Source organism: Struthio camelus, chromosome 2 (genome assembly GCF_040807025.1).
Source record: "Struthio camelus isolate bStrCam1 chromosome 2, bStrCam1.hap1, whole genome shotgun sequence".
NCBI lineage: Eukaryota > Metazoa > Chordata > Aves > Struthioniformes > Struthionidae > Struthio > Struthio camelus.
Window position 1 is genome coordinate 160,691,963 of NC_090943.1, and position 20,670 is coordinate 160,712,632.

Here is a 20,670-nt window from a genome sequence, read left to right on the forward strand (position 1 = left end):
TTCAGTACTAGCTTGGACTATTCTACATGTGAATTTAGCAGCTTGGCATTCAACTTGTAATACGCACAGCTATTACAAGAGTTGCTGGTTTGGATTATCCTAGAAATTGATCCTGAATCTTGATGCAAAGGGGATAGGGCTGAGAAACTGCACAAATGCAGACCACCTTTTTTCAAAATCATCTTTAATTTTGCACAAAAAAAAAAAAAAAGCACTACATACTGGTTCCAATGCTAAGAATGTGCAGATAAGATCATTCTTAAGTTTTTGCAATACATTTACTGAAGTTACGCTGAATAAATGCAAGAAAAACAACTTTATCTATTTGGAAAGAAGACTTTAATAGTGTTGTTATATAAAGTATTGGCCAACTCAAGTGGGTCATCTTCTCTTACTGCTGCCATTATTTCCAGTATTTGACTGAAAAAAAAAAGAAAGAATAATATTAGTAAACTCTGAAACTCAATACTGAATATACTTGTCTACTGCATGTGTATGTACACAAGTAACTAAGATTAACCTGGAATAAAAAAAAAACTATGCTGAGCGCAACACGGAAGGTGTTCAGATATGCAAATAGCTTCACTTTTAAGTCACTAACTTTTATTCCCTTTACACGGAACACTGGTTGCTCACTGGTACAGATTCAGCTTTGGTCTTTTGACTCTTGTTTGGAGGTAATTAAACAGCTTTCTGTTTCAAAGAAAGTGTCATTTTGTGGGTGTCTTCATCAATAGTCTTAATTTTCAGATGGAAATTTATTAGCCTCCTTTCAAGGCTAAAACTGCACTATAAACAGACACTGGTCTATGGCAAAGCTTACATTCCTGCCATAAATTTATCTGTTTTGAGAGTATTGCTGCCAAAATGGTTCATTCCTACTTTGCATTTGTCTATATTAATTTTGAAGAGTAAGTTCAGATCGTGTAGTGGTAGTACATGTTAAATGAGCACTTTTAAAAAGCCTACAGCTTGGCACGAGCTAGGAAAGCTGCGGGGCGAGGGGTGTGAATTAAAAAAAAAGAAAAAAAAAAAAAGGAAAAACAAGTCCTAACCTTTCTTATTTTCTCACAGTCACCTAGCACTTAATACATACCGGGGGGAAAAAAAAAATGCATACGCTGTACAATTTCTAAGAGGTTTTTATATCATCTTACTATTGAAGTAGGAGGAAAAAAAACAAACTCTCATGGTAAAGCTGATGACCCTCAAGCTTGGTAGTAGCATTTGGTAGTGGTGGTTTTTGGATCGTGCATCTAACTTACGTACTAGCCAGACTTCTTTTTGAGAAAGGGAGGGCAGAGAAAGTTCCTTTAAACCAGATGTGGAATGCAAACAACTTTTTACTTAATGCAGCACTCCTGGGCTTTGTAGCCAAACATCATCTTGATTTAAGGGGAAGCTACTAACTGCTCATTCCAAGAGAAGCCAAGGGGAGATCAGGCCGTTTAGCTACAGGCTGACACAGAAATAAGTATTTAATAACCAAGAACTTAAGCCTTGAAGTGTTTTGGTTGGGCTTACATATCTTTCCTCAATTGGATACAGCAGGATTAGCCAGCCCATGTTACTGTAATACTGTGTGTGTGTGAAATCACTACGGTGGGGGGGGGGAATCTTGCAGGCTAAAGTTTTAATGAAAAGAGCTTCCAAGGGGAGTTTTTTTTTTTTTTTTAAATATACATTAATCAGCAGTATCTCCAGCTAAATTGAAAGCTGTCTTGTCTCTGAAAAAGACAAGTGCACAGCGCCTTCTGCCAACTTAGCTATGATGAATGGTTGTGGTCTGATGTTACTTTCCACTCACACCAGATCTTGCTACTTGAGAAGTCACAAAATACCAATTCTCACTTACCATACTTCATTTTTCCTGAGGTTTAAGAGGTTCTCAGGTTACTAATCTACAACTAATATGGGCTATAATTAATTTTAAAGGGACAGTACTTTTGAAATAAGGTTGACCCAAACAAGGTTATTTTACAAGAATACACTAAAACACTAAAAGTATAGCACGTGTGTACCTACTGTAGGGCACGCTCCCTGCGTTCCCCATTGGGGGGTTTCTGAAACACTTTCACTGTAAACTACAACTCAGGCAGCAGAGATGTGCGTGTGTGTGTGTTGGGGGAGGGGGGTGGTGTGAACATATAGGGGCTTGCCTAAATGGTCTTATTCGGTAACAGTAGAGGTGCTTGACTTCCACAAGTCCTCAACTTGTTCTCAGAACCTGTTGTTCAGTTAGTTTCTTCCACTACACCAAAAATCCCTGACTGACCCCAGAAAATTTAAAATACTAAAAGAACATTTCCATGCTAATGTGTGCACTTTGTATTTAAAATACAAATTAAAATTACAAATAATTATTATTGCATAAAATATCTGAACGCTAGTAGGTGTCACCATGAAAGCTTAAACCATGCTTTTAGCATGACTAGTGGTCTTTTCTGGAGAACATTTCTTCAGTTCTCCCAGAGAAGCAGCAGAATTCCCTTCACCTCTCAAATAAATTCTTGTACCGATACCTCGCCAAATTCCTAGATATTTTAGTAGCACCCTGGGAACTGTTTCAAAAGGCTAGTTCCAAACAGGTGTTTTATACAGCTTTTCATAGACAAACAGACTTCACAGCCAAAGAGAGCTCTTCTGATGAAGTAAATAGGCTTTGCATTTGGATAGGTATAGCTGTGAGCTTTATTTACTGGGCTGAAAATTCATCCAAATACCATACCACGACAAGAGAATTCCCTGAATTTCTTTTCTGAGAGTTGATAACAAGAGGATGACAGAGAAGGTTGGTATAACCCACCAAGCAGACTTAGTAACACTTGTAAAAATCTATCAATCAGGGCTATTCAATGGATATAACTAAACCTTTTCACTGAAGGAAGGATACCCTTCCCTGCTTTTCATTGCCTCTGGGAGGGAGTGTGTGAAGGGATAGTAGAAAACAGGGCTTCTCTCCTTTCAGATTCTAACAGTGTGTCCACAAGCCCCTACAGTTTTAATAATTCCTGATGTTGACTACGGTTCTTTGTATCTTAAATGTGTAGGATCACAGTTTTTTGTAAACCTCAATAAATTTTTAAGCACAGCAGCAGAATGAAGAAGCGATCCTAACCAATTTTCGTGTTACTGTAGTTTGTAGCAGAGAGGCCCAAAGACTAGGCTGGTAGGCAACTGGGAGAAGTCATTTATAAATGACTTCTTACGAAAGACTTTTTTATATGACTTGTTGCTTATATCTACTCCATATCGTAGCACTCTCCACTCTTCAGAGGATCACACAGCTCTACCGCTGAATTCATTTAAAAGCAAGTGGAACAACAACCGAGTGAAATTTATTCCAGTCAGGTTCCTTTACAGGATATGGCCCCTTATGCAGTGTATCAAGTGAAAAGATAAAAACAGTACTGGTTTCACTTGCGGGGATTTTTTTGCATCCAGACCTTTTTAAGTTTTTCCACAACCTGTAAAGCGATTCCTTGCTCGAGGTTCAATAAATTTAGAATTCATTTCCATTTACTACGTTTCCAGTGAACTGATTTTTCCTGTAAGATGAGATTTGAACTATGTTAAATAATATAGTACACTTACATTATATGGCAGGGTTCATTTCTGTCCTTCAGGCAGTGCCCTATTTCCCATTTCTTTTTTGTAGGAAATGTAGTTTTTATGTATTTTGATCCCGCATGAGTATTTTTCACTCCACACCAAGGTGCATCTAGTTTCATGCAAAAAAGAAGTATTAGAAGCCCTTACAATCACTTTCTAAAAATTACTTCTCTTCCTGTTTGAAATGGAATTTAATAGATTTGGACAATTTGACATTTTCACTGCCTTTGGATTTTTATACCAATACCATCAGGACTTCACATTTTAAAGTATCAACAATAACAACATATAACACTAATTTCTTCTGTCATAAAAAAAGATCACTAGATAGACTACATGCATTCCACAAAGTTTATGTATGCTTTAACAGGTCGGCGCTTTATATGTAAATGCAATTTACATATAAAAGCATTTAGGTGGGATTTTTTTTTTTTAAGAGTTAAAAAACTTGCCCAGATTCAAAAATTCAAATAAACGCTGCATTTTTAACTGTCAATTACCGATATTTGAAATGAATAGGAGAAAAAAAAAATGACAACCCTAGCCAGTCAATTAAAAAAACCCCAACAACACAGCTTATTATCCCAGGAGGTATATTCAAGCCTTCTTTCATCTTACTCCATTTTAAGAATTGGTGTTTCCAAATGCCATTACCGCCACCACTGGCAAGGTCATGGCTCTTTACGTAGTCCTGTGTTTGAAACATATACAGCAGGCTAGATTTTAACAGATATTCCAGCAGGATTTTGGTACCTAAGTACGTGAAAAAATCTGGGCTTCTAAATTTGTCCTCTTCATCTTCACCTTTAATCTCAGGAACTGACAAGGCAGCTTAGTCCTTCTAGCAGAAGGCTGAAAATGAGTACTTCTGGAGTCTGTAAACTGCTTTCTAACCTGGAAAAAAAGGCAGTCCTTTCTCTTGTCCCAGTTTCTTAGGTCTTGATTCTGCTTTTCATTGCTATACAAGCATATCTCCTCATCTAGCAGTGTTTCAGTCACAAAAAAATCAAGATACAAAATCTTACCAGTCTCTATCATTAATCGTTCACTAGGAATGGATTTCAGGGTCTCCAAGTTAGCTTCTGTCTTCAGCGAACTAGAAAAATCACAGTTAGGAAGAAAATGTGTATAAAAGTAATTATTTTGCCTGCTGAAGTGTTTTGTGGCAAAGGCAGCTTCCTAAATAATTTCTTAAGTGAATAAAATCTGCTTCATCTTTTAAAAACCCTGCCTGCAAATTCAGGATTTGCAGAAGACAAGAGGCTTGGGCAGTTATTCATAGAAACTGTCTCAACCTAGCACGAGTGTAGAACTCCTACTTGCACTGCCCTACTCACCTGGCCTTAACAACCCACACAACTAGAAAAGTCAAGCGGGCTGGCTTTTGGCCAAATGAATACTGCAAATTCAGATTATTTAACTAGTTTATGAGGCTGATCGGATTGCACTTAAATTTTAGTCCTGGATTTGACAAGGCAGCTTAAAATTACAGAATTTAAAAAGTCCTCTAAAGGACTGCTTCTGCAACCCACAGCCTCATTCACTTACAGAAAAGGATTGACCAGAGGATAGCAGGAAGGACCCTAAGACTAGACTAGCTCCCCGAGCTGCGAGTTAACAACTTTTTGTAGCTAACAGATTTATTTTAATGAGAGGAATTCTAAATCTGTCAACAGACAACCATTAAGAGTCTACTGAGCTTTGAAGACTTGACCTGATTTTTTAAAAGAAATCAGTCAGAGGTCAGTAGAGCTGACATTTTAGAATAGTTTTATTTCTTGGAAAGAACTTACCAGCCATTTATTCCAATATAGAGATCTAAATCTATTATAGCAGCTGCTTCTTCCTTTGTGCCATCAAAAGAATGTACCTGGAATATATTTATATATGTGATCATTTGAACAGCTGTCATCAAAAAGTACATATTGATTTTCACTTGTGATATAAATACTTCTGACGGTATGTATTACACATGAATATAAACATCATAAAGATGTGGCGCAGCTCAGCTGATTCTGAATGCGGGCAAAGCTCAGGCTGAAGCCCTTAAATACTGCAGGTGGAACAGTGAAGTAAAAATTTGTTACCGGGTTTCCTTAGTTATAAATACACATAGAGAGGGGCTACACAAAGATACTACTTCGGGCTCAGGAACTCGCTGAGCAATGGATAACTGGAAGACCATACAGAGGAAGCAGTACTGTGCTGACTAATATTTACATTCTTCACTCACTATTCCCCACAGGCCACTGTCAGAGAAAGAGCGGTATTACATTCTACATAGCCTTAGTCCACTGGAGCTGGCGAGAGGGACTGTACCTGCCTTTCTGTCGGTCCAGGGACTAAAGAGGCAAGGGGCAGGTCACAAAGGGCGAACCCTAGTGCATTTGGGAGCCGCAGCTTCTCAGTCCCTGAGTGGAGCAAAGAGAACTGCCTGCTCTTCCATGCTGTGAGAGGAGCAATCAGCTGCAGAGGGTGCCTGCTCTTCATTTCTCTACTAGTAACCAGTTTTGCAGAAGACAGGAAGGAAGGAGAGATTGTGCAGCATTACATAAGAGCAAAAGTAACATGCAAAGTACAGAGCTAGGGGAAGGTATCTGCGGTAAGGGGGAAAATTGGGGACTGAGATGGTATTGTAGGAGACGTGGTCCAACATAAGTTAAGAAAGAACAATCCAAGTCTTTACTAGTTTTGGGAAACCCTGCCATAATGGAAACCTGAAAGAGTGTTGCTGGGCTTTTTAAATCACTTCACTGAAAGTTTTTCCAACTATGCTTTTGAATTAAAACACATGATCTGAATTGCTAAAGTAATCAAAAGTTACATCTGGATATAATTTAAAAGTGGTGTCTAATGTAGGAACCAAATATTCAAGGTTATGGCTTACACAGGGAATATGCATCTGAATTATCTTTGGTCTGAATGTACTACATCTACCGACACTGCAGAACTGGGGAGAAGCCAACGTAATTTATAAGGTGCTTAAACCGTCCTTCTGACAGGCCAAGAAAAACTGCTCATGTCAGCTGCCGAGTTTTTTCTCAGCCTATCCTCTTACCTTGCAAAAAACTGTTGAATAAGCAACAAAAATAAAAACACTGGAAGGGACTGGAAAGTGGTTACTAATTTGTAATAACTTAAATCATGTAAAAGAAAACCTACCCAGACTCTATGGAAAACAAGAAGTTGCATACTAAGGAATAATATTCACACACATTCCCACCTCCCCCCACAGTAGCTACACATATGTGTATATAAAAATGAGCACTACACTGAAGCCTGTACTTACCACCCCTCCCACAAATCTATCTCTATTTCTTCTCATTATATCTGTAAAGTGAAATAAATGAGAACGTAAGAACAGAAAACTTTATAACAGAAAAAGGCAAAAGATTCAGGTTTTCAGATTTTTCCATATTCAGTACTTGTTATTCCTTGAAGCTTTCAAACAAAACCCACCTAAAAATTCAGCATGCGAGTTTCTACAGTGGAGAAACATTGGCAGTTCTGTTTGTTCTGACAGGTCAAACTGTTTTTCAAAATATCTGTAAAAGAAAGAATGCTTAACCAGAAACTCAATGTAAGAACAAATAAACATACTAGAAAATTTTTTCCATCGCGTGTACGTTTTTGTCTTCAAGAATTAAAGACGTAACGGATTTGCCATGCAAAAGTTCTTATTTGTACAAGGATTTAAGCATTCAGTTTTAAAAGGAACCCTTTCCCATGCTATATTCATATACATTAGTGATCTATGTTGGAAGACAGATAAGAAGCGGCCAAGAATGACAATACTGGAAGAATCTATGCTACGCAAGTACTCTCATGGAAGCTGCCCCTTCGTAACTTTTCTTTTTTTTTGCTTGTTGTTTTTTTTTGGGAGGGGAGGGGGTTTAAATGAAAGAAGAACTGACTGTTTTATCTACCAAGTTTTGAAATTTTAGGAATTGAAGAGAGCACATATCGCACAGAACACTATCTCAAGAACCACTTGTAAAAGCAGGGACGGTGAAGGAGCGATATGGAGACTTCTGTAGCCTCAAATGGCCCAAAGTAGGTATCAGAGCTGGTTGCCCGGTAAAGTAACGCTTGTTTGCTCTTCAGTGAAGGTCAAAGTCATGTCTGTCTTGGGGTGGAACAAGTACCAATGTGAGACATTTTATTTCTGCCTTTGGTCTTCATTCTTTCAAAATCTTCAACTGTTTCCCTCCGCCTGGTTGTATGTCTCCATCCCTTCACTGTCACTCATTTTCATCCCTGTCCTACCTTCTACTCCTAGTATTGCCTTTGAGGAATCAGTAACAGCGAGGCAGCAGTCCTATGAAGAGACATAAAAAGGTGGGCAGAGGGAAGGTAACTAGGTAGCCAGTTTTCCCAAGACACTTTCTAAAGGAAACTAATTACCACTGAAAGAACCCTGTCACCTGTCGTTTGCAGCTAGTTCCGACCTCAGAGTATTTTTAATTTACCATTTCTGGCTGTCTGCCACACTACACCGAGGCATGCCAATTGCAGACGCTGAGGAAACATGGTAGAGGAACATATGCGTGGTAGAGGGCCAACGGTGCATAGCTCACTCAGTCTGCATACATAATGTGTAAGATGGCATTATATGGACAGGCCCGGAAGACAGCGTTGCTTGTCCAACAGGCTGGAAGCATCTGCACATATTGGATTTCCTTATGTGTTGCTGCTAAAAGCAGTCCAGGGCACTGCGACATTCACATCGTCAGATATCAGAAACATTTCAAAAGGAAACTCCAATATCCACATACTGCTGCATGTGATTCCCATATGAGTTGGTAGAAAATAGGAGGAGACCATTGGTTCGATTTACATTTTTGTACCACAAAAACAGGGAGTAAAGACAATAAAAAACAAAGACAATGCAAGTGGGTCACTTAAATTTGTTCAATTTTCACTATTTTCTGTCTATTACATGTTGCTATCTTTCTGGTACAGTTAAATTCTCTGTTTATGAGCGCAGATCCTTCACATGCAGCATGTGAAAGAAATCAGCTGTAATGTTAAAAAAAAAAAGACATGAAAATTCACAGCATGAATTACAGTGGCTTAGTATTTTCTAGATCCAACAGAATTTTAACTGGAACTCATGACTGCTCTTGCGGTTAACTGACTAAAATAGCTTGACTAAAAAAAAAAAAGACTTTTTTTTTAAAGGCTCATTTCATATGGAAATGAGGCTTGCAGATACTGATCTGCAAAATAAGCTCCCTCAGTAAATCCTGAATCTACTGGCCAACTTCAATCTAATTTTGAGAGAAGGGTGGTGGTCTTGAAGATGTAAAGTTGGGTGCCCCGTGGAGGGAAGGAGCTCAAGCAGCTTTTTTTCTGCTCTTGGCAACAACGAAGTCCAACACATGCTGCTACTTACTCTGCCGGAGGGACAGGAGTATGAATGGGGAAGGTCTCAGAGTTGAAAAGGAAAGGGATCGCACACCCAGGAAACGTGTGAAGAAACCAAACACGTGGCAGTCAGGATGGTAACAACCTAAATCAGTCGGAAATCAAGCCTCACTAGTTCCACTGCTTAAGGAACAACTTTTTTCTCTCGGCAAGTAAACTGTAATTTAATACGCCTGTTCTGCGTTGCCTCAGAAGTTGAAAATACTTTTGCAATATGCTTGTTTGCAGGTTTAGTTTTGACCATAAAAGTAAGTTTAAGTGTGGTATTTTTAGGTTTGGAATCCAGCCACTAAAGGAGTTGAACCAAACTGGTCTTGCTGAGATGGAGGCTCTCTAGATAAAACAATTCTGGACCCATTTATGAATAACAATACACATAATTTTGGGTGGTTCCTCCCACCCCCTATTTGGTTAAAAAACCCTTCTGTTTCCCATGTTGCTGAGTCCCACAAACCCAGCACAGGTCGCTACAGCAGAAGTGAAATCTTTATATATGCCTTGATTTATAATGTGATTTTCATTATAATAGGAAGGCAGTATCTTCATCTACCTACCATTTAAATCACCATAGAAACACCATACAAAAAGTTATGAGAAAGGAGGACATAAACAGTTCCTGAGGCTGCTTCAATACAGGAATTTCATCCCTATTGGCTTTTTCATCCAAGACATTGGTGGAATGATCATTTTCAATTTTACAGGTAGAAGATTATCCAGAAGAAAACAAAACATAACTAGAAAATAATGATTAAACATTAAACAAAACAGAGAGGTAACGTCCAGATACCATCTACCAGGAAACAGTCATACCCCTCTCCTACGGGGCAGCCCTGCAGCTGCTTGCTAACAAGTGACTGGTATGACACCTGGACTCCAGCTGAGCGGACAGCTGGTCAGCTGGCCCCTCACACTTCACTCTTTGCTCTCCTTTCTTAGTTCATTTATCAAGCGTACACTGAACATTAATTTGAGGAACCTGCCATCTAGTCTGAAAACGGTCACAAGAGTCGGACTACCTAACTCTAGAGCATTTCATTAGTGGAAATGGAAACCACAAAATAATTCAGAACGCCGACCACGTTTCACACACACGTGAAGGATGAAGAATAGGGAAAGGTGAACATTTAGAAAATAGGAACTTTACAAACATAATGCTTACGTGCACCTTTCCTTGGGTCTTTCCTTTTTTCTTTTCTCCCTCATACTTCTTCCTTCCTGTCTTTTTCATCAATCACCTCCTTCCAATTGCAATTTCCAGCAAGGACTTTCAATAAAGTTCTTAGGAACTAGATTAACGTACTTCATACAATTCACTGAAATAGCATCACCTAGAGACTTTCTGTCATTATCAATCTTAATTAGAAAGGAATCACCTACCACCTTTAAAAGGTGATTTCTGTTACACTTCTGTTAACTTCTTTCCTTGTACCCCAAAATTTAAGTGCGCCTGATTACTCTTCCACTTGTCCATCAGCTGCAGTCCATTAGAAAAGAAAAATCAAGATTTTTTCCCTAAATTGTCCACTCAATAACATGAAGCAGATAAAAATCTTAATATATGATACTCCAGCAGTGTTCTAGTTTGCCAGAAAAGATAAACAGGTTATCCTCCAAAACTGTGCTTTGCTGAACTTGGTGCACCCCGAATTCTACCCGAAGAAAAGGTTCTGCCCGCTTGGCTAAATATTTTACTGTATGATTGTAGTATTACAAAGAAGAGATTAACTCTACCGACTGCTAACATGTGGCAATTAGAAAAAAACACAACTAACCACTGCCCCCCTGTGACTAATTCTACTTAGAACAGCAATATGCAAGCATGACTCATTAATCCCTCAACTCAGTGGAATTTATCCCCTACCTTTTTCAGTCAGTTCCCTGTGTAGACGGAGTTCATCATTACAAGAATATGAGCTGATTTTAGGGACTATGCTAGCTTCTTTCTACTCAGTACCTATGCTGTACGTATTACTTCACAGTACGTCACTCGTCAGCTTTTTCATCAGCTTTCCTCGATTACCTTGCTCGCAGGTAACACCTCCCTTATTAAAAAAAGCTTACTCGTGTCCACTGCTGATTTAGCCTATTTGACAGCTTAGTTCCCTTCCTCATGCCCTCCACTACAACAACTCCATTCTTCCTTTGCACACTACAGTACTGTTATTCTCCCTCTGGGAGTCTCTAACAGTTCTTGAATATAAGCAAGAACAAGCATTTGTCACACCCAGAAAATCAAAAATTCTGATTGATTTCATAGAAAAGGACAGGCTAAGTCAATGCCAGCCAGGTAGTATGGCAAAATTTAGCGTATAACTCTGCTTGAATGTAGGCCTCTTTCTTTAAGGTCACATTTCTGTCCAAAAAAAAAAAAAAAAAGAAAAAAGAAAAAGAAAAAAAAAAGCTATAACTTCAGGTCTGTATCTGACAAAACGTCACCTGGGAGAACACAAGATAGAAAACATTTCTGTAAACTACTACAAAGTCCATTTATAATTATCAAAAGTTTCTTACTTGAGCTGGATGTCCTTTGGGCAAAACTCTAATCTATCAAAATCTACAAATGGAAAGAAGAAAACCCGGTTAGTAGTGTTGGGTTTTTCCATACAGAGGAAAAAAATAACGTTGCAGTACTAAGTTAACACTTACCTAGGCCACATTCCCCAATTGCTATTATTTTTCTCTTGTTTTTTTCAGTCAGATTTTGTAATTCAGATAAATACTGATCAGGGCTACTCTGCTCAAATTCTCCACAGCGGGTAGGATGGCAGCCAACTGTACTGTAAAACATGTCTAAAGCAAGGAAAAAATGGCAAATTTATAAATTACAGCTATTATCTGGATTTGAGGTCATAACTTTAAAGAAACTCCTTCTGAATGTCTTTTTATCTTTTTGATGATTTTATTACACTGATATTTGTTACTGGAAGAATGGCAGACAGTATCTCTACAGGGGTCTTTTTAGAACACATAATTTAACTCACTCCAAAACTGCAACTCATAGTTGAGTTATTCTGTTGGAGAAGCCCTCAAAGAGAAATATGACCTGTTCAAAATGGATCAGGTTATCCTCAGCTGCAAAATTCGTAGATAGCCTGTCAATTCCCTTGTACGTCTCCACACTAGCACAGACTTTATCAAAACAACATCTAGTCAAAAGACAGACTTTATCAAAACAACATCTTTATCAAAACAACATCTACTGATAAGTGCTCTTATGGAAGATGTAAACACATGAAAAAAAAACTGAACACGTAAGGGCCTGAGAAATGTGACCTACTATTAAAAACAGTCCTGCTTTGATGGGGGGGGGGGGGGCGGGTAGGAGGAGGCGGGAAGGGAGAAGAGGTTGGGCCAGATTCCCTCCTCAGGCTCTTCCAACCTACATTATTCGAAGATTATATTTTGCAAGCAGTACTTTAACATATGTTCATATATGGATAAGTAATTAGCTGAATGACATTTGCCAAAGGAAAAAGGCTGGGATACTCTCCTTTAAACAGAACGAAAGGGAAAGCTAGGAGAACCGTAAAACAGAAAGACACCTCTCCATTCTTCATGCTGGTCACGATAGCTTGGTAAATAAAAAACAAAAACCCACCAAGCAGCATGTGCTCCACAATATATAAGCATTTCAGCTTATTTCTGGAAGAGGGCCTTGTCCTTTCAGAAACACATATGGTTTGATTTTTCTAAGGATCTGTATTACTTAGAAATACAGATACAAATTGCAGGAAAGACTGATCCCCTCCAGCATCCAGGGACCTAAGTAACAGCATGAAGAAACTCATGCACAATACATTCATCCCATCCTGAAGCATGATTTCTGTTTTTTAATCTGAGATTCCGTCAGGACCTCCAGGCACGTATTCCTTCAAACTATTAATTCCGAGAGAGGAGAGGATTGTATTTTTGACTGACAAAAAAAGTTTTAAGCGAGGATACCATTAGTCTGTGCCAGCTGCAATGCATCCTTACTATCTTGTAGACTTCCACCTGTAATCAAAAACTTGACAGAAGAAAAATACTGTCAGTCAATGCACTTGGCTTTGAACAAACAGCTGCAGAATGTTTAAGAAAACACTCAGTTATAAATAAGAATCTAAACAAGGAAGATCAGCAGACAGTAATTGCTAACATATACGTAACAAAATATCATAAATCAGTAACAAATCTCCATATTCCTCATGAGCTAGTACTCATGTACTAGGGACTCGACTGGAATTTTTTCTTAATCAAGTATCTTCCACACTATTTTAGGTCATTTAAGAAGTAAAATGCTTCTATTTCCAGCAATATTAACTTCATTATACAGTGACTCAAAAAAATTGTACTGCTTTTTTTTGCTCAAGCAACGGTAGCCAGAAAAGTACTCTTCCCTGTCTTACAGTTTGGTCTAACCACCAAAATATGATTAAATAAGTAGATAAACCAACAAAGCAATCTGTACCAGGTCCAGGTTTACAAATTTAAGAATTTCTGGCTCCAATCTTGTATTTTGACCTAAAGCTCAAAGTTTAGCATACCAGAATTGTTGCTAACCTTTTTTTTTTTAAGCACCATCTGCAGAATCTATACCCTAGGTCGTAAACCAGGAACGTCATGCTACGACTATACTGCTTTTGGACAACTGTTATCGCTTCATATGCTACGTACCAGACTTAGTCAATCCCAACTCAGACGTTTCTGCAGTACACTCTCCACTACTACCACCACAGAAAGGAATAAACCTGAAACTGACTCATTGCACATAAAGCACAGAGCCAAACTTCACAAAATTTATCATAAATCAGCAGCCATACGGGCAAGTATACGTATTTTCAAGTGAACAGATTAAGCTCCAAGGCAAGCAGAAACAATCTGGGACAGGGCAGCAACATGACCTAGTAAGACTAAAAACGTAGCTGCGCACAGGGACCTTCTGAATTCTGTCTCTGAATCCACTGTGCGTCTTGAAAAAGTTACGTAGCCAATCTCTTCTTGATGATAAAATAGGAAAATTACCACTTACTCTCAGAGGTTGGCATAAAGATTGAACAATGCTTGTACAGCACGTATATAAGCAATAAAAGTAACCGCGACTCTGTATTTGCTGTTTTCCTTCTTCCTCTCCCGATTTCTTTCTAACTCTTTGAAATAAGAACATTTCAGCAAACTTAGATGCTTGTTCTTCTGCAAGAGGAGGGTTTACTTTTTCAGGGGAAAAAAAAAAATCCACCAGCCTCAGTAGGCAGTAATACAGCTTTGTAACAGTATGCAATGTATTCTGCTTTAATTCCTATTCTTGTCTTGAAAATGTATTCAGTTTAGAGAGATACAGAGAGGTGAGTTTGGACTATTACAACAGAGGGAGTGCGGCCCATTACCGACAAGACTGATTTTAGGCCAAGAGTTCCAAACCTGTTCATAATGATGCAATTTTAATACATATAAGTTAATAGTTACTAGCAGACACTCAGATATGTTATCTGTAAACATTCATGGGCATTCCTAGCTTTTCTGCAGTCACGAATTTACTTTACATATAACAACATCACCTGAAGAATCACAGTCCTGACAAGAGATTTTGAGCTGAGTCTATAGCAGTAACTGCTGTGTGAAAGAGTCGCACAGGATACAAGAAGCCAGTCCTGGCTGCCTATAATATAACTAAAACGGAAAATGACATACTGATTGCAGTAGGTCAGAGGAGAACATCTGTTAAAACTGTACAAAACAAATTCTACATGCACATCACATATGATACCATTGAACTTAATACGTGAGTATCTAATGATCTGTGCAAACGAAAAACAATGCTCTGCACAGAACGTTTTTGCTTTAAGGTACTGCAGCACGATACTGCATTTTCCCCAGCAAGTTACAAAAATATTGTTTTTGTAGTGCTCCACTACCAAATCAAACGCATTGGAAAGCAGTTAAAGACATTAAAGAAATTTTCTAATTATAAGAAATTACCTTTTTAACACCAACTTTGACTGCTCTCTCTACTACGTCCAGAAAGTCATCTGCAGAAGTTTACAGAAACGTCATGAATTAAACACGAGGTTTTACAGCATAGTTGAAGTACTTTTGAAATATAAATCACTTTCCAGCACTTAAAAATGCCTATATGCCATGAACAATCTTTAACCGATATTTGATTAATCCTTAGAAGGGAACTAATCCCTTAGAAGGGAATACAGTAACTGCAAATCTGATCCAAACCTAAGAAGCCAACAGGAGTTTTTCGTATACTTCAATAGGCTGCTTGTTTTTACCTCTGTATCTAAAGATAGAGAGAGCCAAAAGCACCAGTTCTAATGAATAACCATGGTTCACCAAAGCAACGCTGTGACAGCTTTTATTTTTCATAAGGCTCAGACCCCAGTTTCTTTCATGCTATTGGATGTCTCCTACTATAAATACAGCAGCAACCGTTTTCCATTTGCCCCTAGAAGTTACCCATACAATAGCTCAATTGCGGTTGAATATAAAGCAATATATGTCACTTTGAACATCTAATGTATTTTGTTATAGTTTCTACTTCAAGCACTAGCAAAACTTCCAGTCGTTGAGGAAAAAAAGGAAATCCTAACCTCACCTTCTGACAAACTTTTTAACAAGAGAAACCACACCCTCCAGCAGATAAAACAAAATATTCACCTTGATGTTTCTGTGTTCCTCTGTAGATTCCTCTGAACATAGGATCGGTCAGGTTAATACCAATATCTAGGAAGAAAAACACCAACAAATACGGAATAAGGCGTTACAGTCATTCAACGTTTCATTCTGGCAATCAGCACAGTAGGGAAGATGGTGAAAAGCAAAAGCCTTAGCGACCCCTGACTACCACACTGACAGGCAGCACAAAGCCTAAGCGTGAGTCTTCTCCCAGAACCTGAGGGCTCGCTCCTCCTTACCAGGAGCGACAGAACTACGACGTTACGGCCCTGTGCGCATCAAGCCCAGAGTTACCCACTAGCGTTTATAAGACGTACCCTAATGCTCACCAAAGCAAACGCATATACGCTATCCGCTGCAAACCATCCCCCTTCCCACATGAAAATGAAGACCTTAGCTCAGCCAGCGGCCGCAAGGGCCGAGGACAGACACAGGGAGCCGCGCACGAGCCGCAGGAACAGCAGCGAACTGAAAGGAAACCCCACCCAGCCGCCCGGTCAGACCCAGCCGCCCGGTCAGACCCAGCCGCCCGGTCAGACCCAGCCGCCCGGTCAGACCCAGCCGCCCGGTCAGACCCAGCCGCCACCCGCGCGCCGACGCGAGGGAGGCGGGCGAGGGTCTGACAGAGCCCCCGAGCGCGCCCGCAGGGCGCCCAACGGCCCCTCCGCCGCCCCCGCCGGGGGGGAAGAGCCGGCGCTGCTTGGGCTCCGCCACAGCTCGGGGACACGTGCGGCCGCCAAGAGGCACGACGGTGACAGCGACACAACCTCACCGATGAACTTGGCACGGCTCATGATGATGATGATGATGGCGATGGCGGCGGCGGCGGCTGCTGCCGGGGGGGGGGGAGGGGCGGTGCGCGCCTGCGCGGGGCGGTGTCCTCCAGGCTCCCGTCGGCCCCCGCGCCTGAAGGTGAGGGGGAGGGCGGCGCGAGATGGCGGCCTACCTGACGCACCAGCAGAAGGTGCTGCGGCTGTACAAGAAATCCCTGCGGCACTTGGAGTCCTGGTGCATCCACCGGTGAGGAAGGGACTGTGAGGAGAGGGAGGAGGCCTGAGGGGAGGGATTCGCCCGGCCTGGCTGGGGCTTCGTCCTCTTCCTTCCGTACGCAGGGCCGTGGTGGAGGTGGGGAGGAGAAGCCTCCTCAGTCGCCTGCCTGTGCCCGCTGTGGAAACAGGCGCTGTGAGAAAAGGAGTTCCTCAGAGGCCCGTGGCCAAGCCCTGTCTTTACACGGGGGCAACTGGTGATGTTGTTGTGCTTTATTTCTGTATCTGGCTGTGGTGTCTCTTTGTTTTTTCCCTCACGCGTACTGTGTTTGTCACTATGCATAACCAACCTCTGTCTGTAGAGACAAGTACCGCTACTTTGCTGTCCTCCTGAGAGACCGGTTTGACCAACACAAGAATGAGAAGGACATGGTGAAGGCAACAGAGCTGCTGAGGGCAGGTGAGGAGGAGTTTTGGGCAAACCAGCATCCTCAGCCTTACATCTTCCCTGACTCTCCTGGGGGCACTTCTTATGAGAGATACGAGTGTTACAAGGTAAGGTGGCCTGTAAGACTGTGTGTTAGTGTGCTTGGGACTAGCATGCTTACCTTGTTCCTCTTCTATTGGATGGAGAGTGTTTTAAGTAGCCTTTTCATAGCTCAGCAGTATCAGTAGCTCACTGCTGTTAAAAGTCGTACTGCTTGAATGGGAGAAGCTGTCGTGCTTTTGTGATCCTCTGAAATGAAACTTGCTGGTCTGTTGGAAGACAGCTAGTTTCTTTTTGCTGGAGTAACCTTCTGCCATTTTAGCAAGTTGGAGCTGCACAGTGATGGGTTGGACGAGCCCAGTGAAGTGCGGCAGAGCTGTGAGAGGACTAAGGGTGGAGGAAGCAGCGCTAGCCTCTATGGTGGTATCTGCTCACAGCCTTGGTTTCGCTCTGGTCCTGTGTGAACTTTGATGTCAGCTTGGTCTGTTGGGAGACTTGACTTCACTCAGTCCTACTGTTCCTCCAGCATTTTGAGCAATGGTACAAGTGATTGTTTCCCTTGGTGTGTTATAGTGCTAGATAAGTATTTGAGAACCGTGGTGTGTTAGTATAAAAACAGTAATATTCTTAGAACTTAAGGTGCTTCTAGAGAATTTTTTTCCAGACTGTTTTCTTTACAAAGAAAGAAACCTTGCTTTCACATTACAAACATGATGTTTGGGCTTTCTTGGCACTGGCTGTTCTAGTGTATTTTTAAAAAGTTCATATAGAAAGAGTATGCACCGTTTCTCTCTGGCGTTTTGAAGAAAATGCTGATACCCAAGACTAGATCCAATCAAGTGTATGTGCATAAGAAGCCACGTGAAAGAAAAAACCTGACATAGGTTTATCAGAGGTGGAAAATAATTTAGGAGTGATTGTGGTATAAAGGAAGGACTAAGGTTAATGCCAAAGTTACATGCTTTAACAATAGTAGAGATAACGATGACAAAGAATAAGAATCTAGGTGGGAAGAATTTTGTTTGAGCAATAAATGGTCAAGATTGGTCTCGATACAGAAATGCCAACTGTTTTATATTTTCTTTTTTCTTTTCCGTGTTTTTCATGCTAAAACAGTCATTTTGTTAAAGCACAGTCATAAGGATTTGCTTGTTACTATATCAGTAATTGTCTATTGTGGATGCTGCTACGTAAAATGTAATTTTTTTTTTTTAGATCTTGCTCTATTTGATTGGTTTAGTTGGTGTTTGCTGCATGTGGAGGTGTGCGTGTGTGTATATATACATATATGTATTTTTAGCATTAGCTCTGCTATTACTGTATTCAGCTTCTTAGTGGTTAAAAAAAAGGGAAGAAACTGGAACTGTAAATGTCACTGGATGAGTGATGGTATTGGAGCCGTTTCTTAATCTTCGTAATTTTCTTTTTTTTTTTGGTTGATGTTCCTGTCTTTATGTTGCTCCAGATATGTTGCTTCAGAATTCTAAATTCTGCTTTTATTTTTGATTGGACGTCTTAGAGATTGTACCGTAATCGAGACCTTATAGGTGACTAACTTTTGAATAGCTGTAGATCAGCAGAAGCGAGCTGTTGGGTTCTCTCTCTGACAAAGAAAATGAATTAATAATTGCAGAACAGGATCAGTCTAATCCACTGCCTTCAAGAGTAGGAGGGGAAGAAATGATATCTCTTCCATTAGCTGAAATTGTTTTTAGAGCTTTAAAATAAACTGAGATGACCTGGGGTCTGTCCTTGGGCTGCTGGGATTTCAGCAAGTCACTATGACTTCTGATAACCTGTGAAACAGATTGAAAGCACTGACCACTGACATAAGTGTCACATGCTCAACAATTCCGATAGCTCTTAAACAGTGTTTTTATGTGGTACTTTATTTCATGGCCTATTTACCCATTTTAAGACTGATTTCAATGACCAAGTTTAATTCTTTGTTGTGTTTGTGTGTGTGTGTATACATATATATATTTATATTTACCAGGAACACATGCGTTTTGTTTTGTTTTTTGACAGCTTCCTGAATGGTGCTTAGATTTCTGGCATCCTTCTGAGAAGGCAATGTATCCTGATTACTTTGCCAAACGAGAGCAGTGGAAGAAGCTGCAGCTAGAAAGCTGGGATAAAGAGGTCAGTGCTTGCTCAGTGCAAAGTGAAGCTGCTACAGCATGCAAGTATTTTGTGTTACATGCAGTTGTGTTCTTGGAAAGTATTTTAGGTGAGAACAGTGAGTTCACCTACTGTGATCTTATGTAGACTCTGCTTTATTAGAACTTTTGTCAGCTTGAAACGATAACTTAACTTAAAATGCATACGCAGATGTCAAAGAGTTACAGCTTCTTAAAGGCCGTGAAGGGAATTTTCAGTTAAAGCTAAATCTGCAAACTTATTTCAGTTCGCGCAGGGCTGTGGTAGCCGTTTTGCTAAAGGTAGTTCCAGACGGGGATGAACAGAGATTAATGACCGGAGAATTCCTCTTCTGCACTTGTGAGGCTCTGAATGCTTTTCATTTGCACCTTTGAAAGTCACTTGTCACAATGCCCCACATCTGGAAATCCAGAATAATTTCTGGTCAATTTAGGTTTAGCTTCAGTTGGAAGAAGTTGCTGAGGCTGTTAGACTTTTTTTTTTTTAAGTTATTATTTATTTATATTGACTTCAATTGTAGAGAAACGGCTAGATGCTTAAGGTGTCAATTTTGCGAGAATTAGCATAGTGACAGCCAGCACCTATACTACCTCAAGAAACACCTGTGGAAAGCATCTAAAGGGCTGTTGGTGGCATGCAGAAACAGAAAATCTTAAGTGCTTTTCTAGAATACTGCTTGAGGTCTGAGGTCTCCTACTGAGAGTTATGGAGGTTGTTCAGGACTCGTAATTATCTAGTAGCTTTCAAAGCAGCAAAGAAATACTGTCCGTTTTTCATTTAGCAATGGCAGACATGAATTGGGAAGAGATAATGATCTTTTAAGTAAAACTGCTCTTGTAAATCACTAGAACTCATTTTTAGTGACATAATATGAGCTTGCAATGATTACTGGGTTTGTAAGTGAATATTGAGAAACATGAAATCCGTCTGTCAACTTAACAGAAGACATTACTGCGTAGCCCTTCTCTCCCAAAGCGGGGGCCAGTTTCACTTCCTGTCTGAGCACCGAAATCCACAGTGTGGAAATGGTAGTACATACCAAAGCAATTGTATGTCTTGTCTTCTAGGTTAAGCAGTTAGAAGAAGAAACTCCTCCTGGTGGTCCAAAAACTGAAGCCTTGCCTCCAGCTCGTAAGGAAGGGCATCTGCCACCGCTGTGGTGGGAATATGTAACAAGACCCCGTGAAAATCCCATGTAAAAGCATTAATTTCATGTGTGAATTAAAGCAGTCTATCTTCGGTAAGCAGTAGACGTGTCAGTAAACGTACTAGTGTAAGTAACACAAAACGAAGCCGAATAAAATAAAGTGGAAGGCATTTGTGTGGTATATTGGTCTC

General features: G+C 40.2%; 2 protein-coding genes across 5 annotated transcripts; one reads left to right on the forward strand and one right to left on the reverse strand.

Moving 5' to 3' along the window:
- Positions 1–12: 12 nt before the first annotated feature.
- On the reverse strand, positions 13–16,595 carry TATDN1 (TatD DNase domain containing 1). Of its 4 annotated transcripts, none has more exons than XM_068933259.1 (12): positions 16,472–16,595; positions 15,682–15,747; positions 14,995–15,044; positions 12,982–13,045; positions 11,686–11,829; positions 11,551–11,593; positions 7,072–7,157; positions 6,902–6,942; positions 5,406–5,482; positions 4,638–4,708; positions 3,595–3,721; positions 13–420 (listed from the first exon to the last, which is right to left on the reverse strand). In XM_068933259.1, exons 1-12 carry the CDS (start codon positions 16,491–16,493, stop codon positions 318–320), a joined length of 894 nt encoding a protein of 297 aa, XP_068789360.1. In that variant the 5' UTR covers positions 16,494–16,595; the 3' UTR covers positions 13–317. The 4 variants fall into 4 exon arrangements, with proteins under 4 accessions (XP_068789360.1, XP_068789361.1, XP_068789362.1 ...); XM_068933260.1 differs by having other exon boundaries at positions 16,467–16,546; XM_068933261.1 differs by lacking the exon at positions 16,472–16,595 and adding an exon at positions 16,092–16,308.
- NDUFB9 (NADH:ubiquinone oxidoreductase subunit B9) lies at positions 16,531–20,649 on the forward strand. The gene is made up of 4 exons (XM_009675807.2): positions 16,531–16,719; positions 17,048–17,240; positions 19,201–19,314; positions 20,400–20,649. The coding sequence occupies exons 1-4, from the start codon at positions 16,634–16,636 to the stop codon at positions 20,529–20,531; spliced, it is 525 nt and encodes a 174-aa protein (XP_009674102.1). The 5' UTR covers positions 16,531–16,633; the 3' UTR covers positions 20,532–20,649.
- The last annotated feature ends 21 nt before the right edge of the window (positions 20,650–20,670 follow it).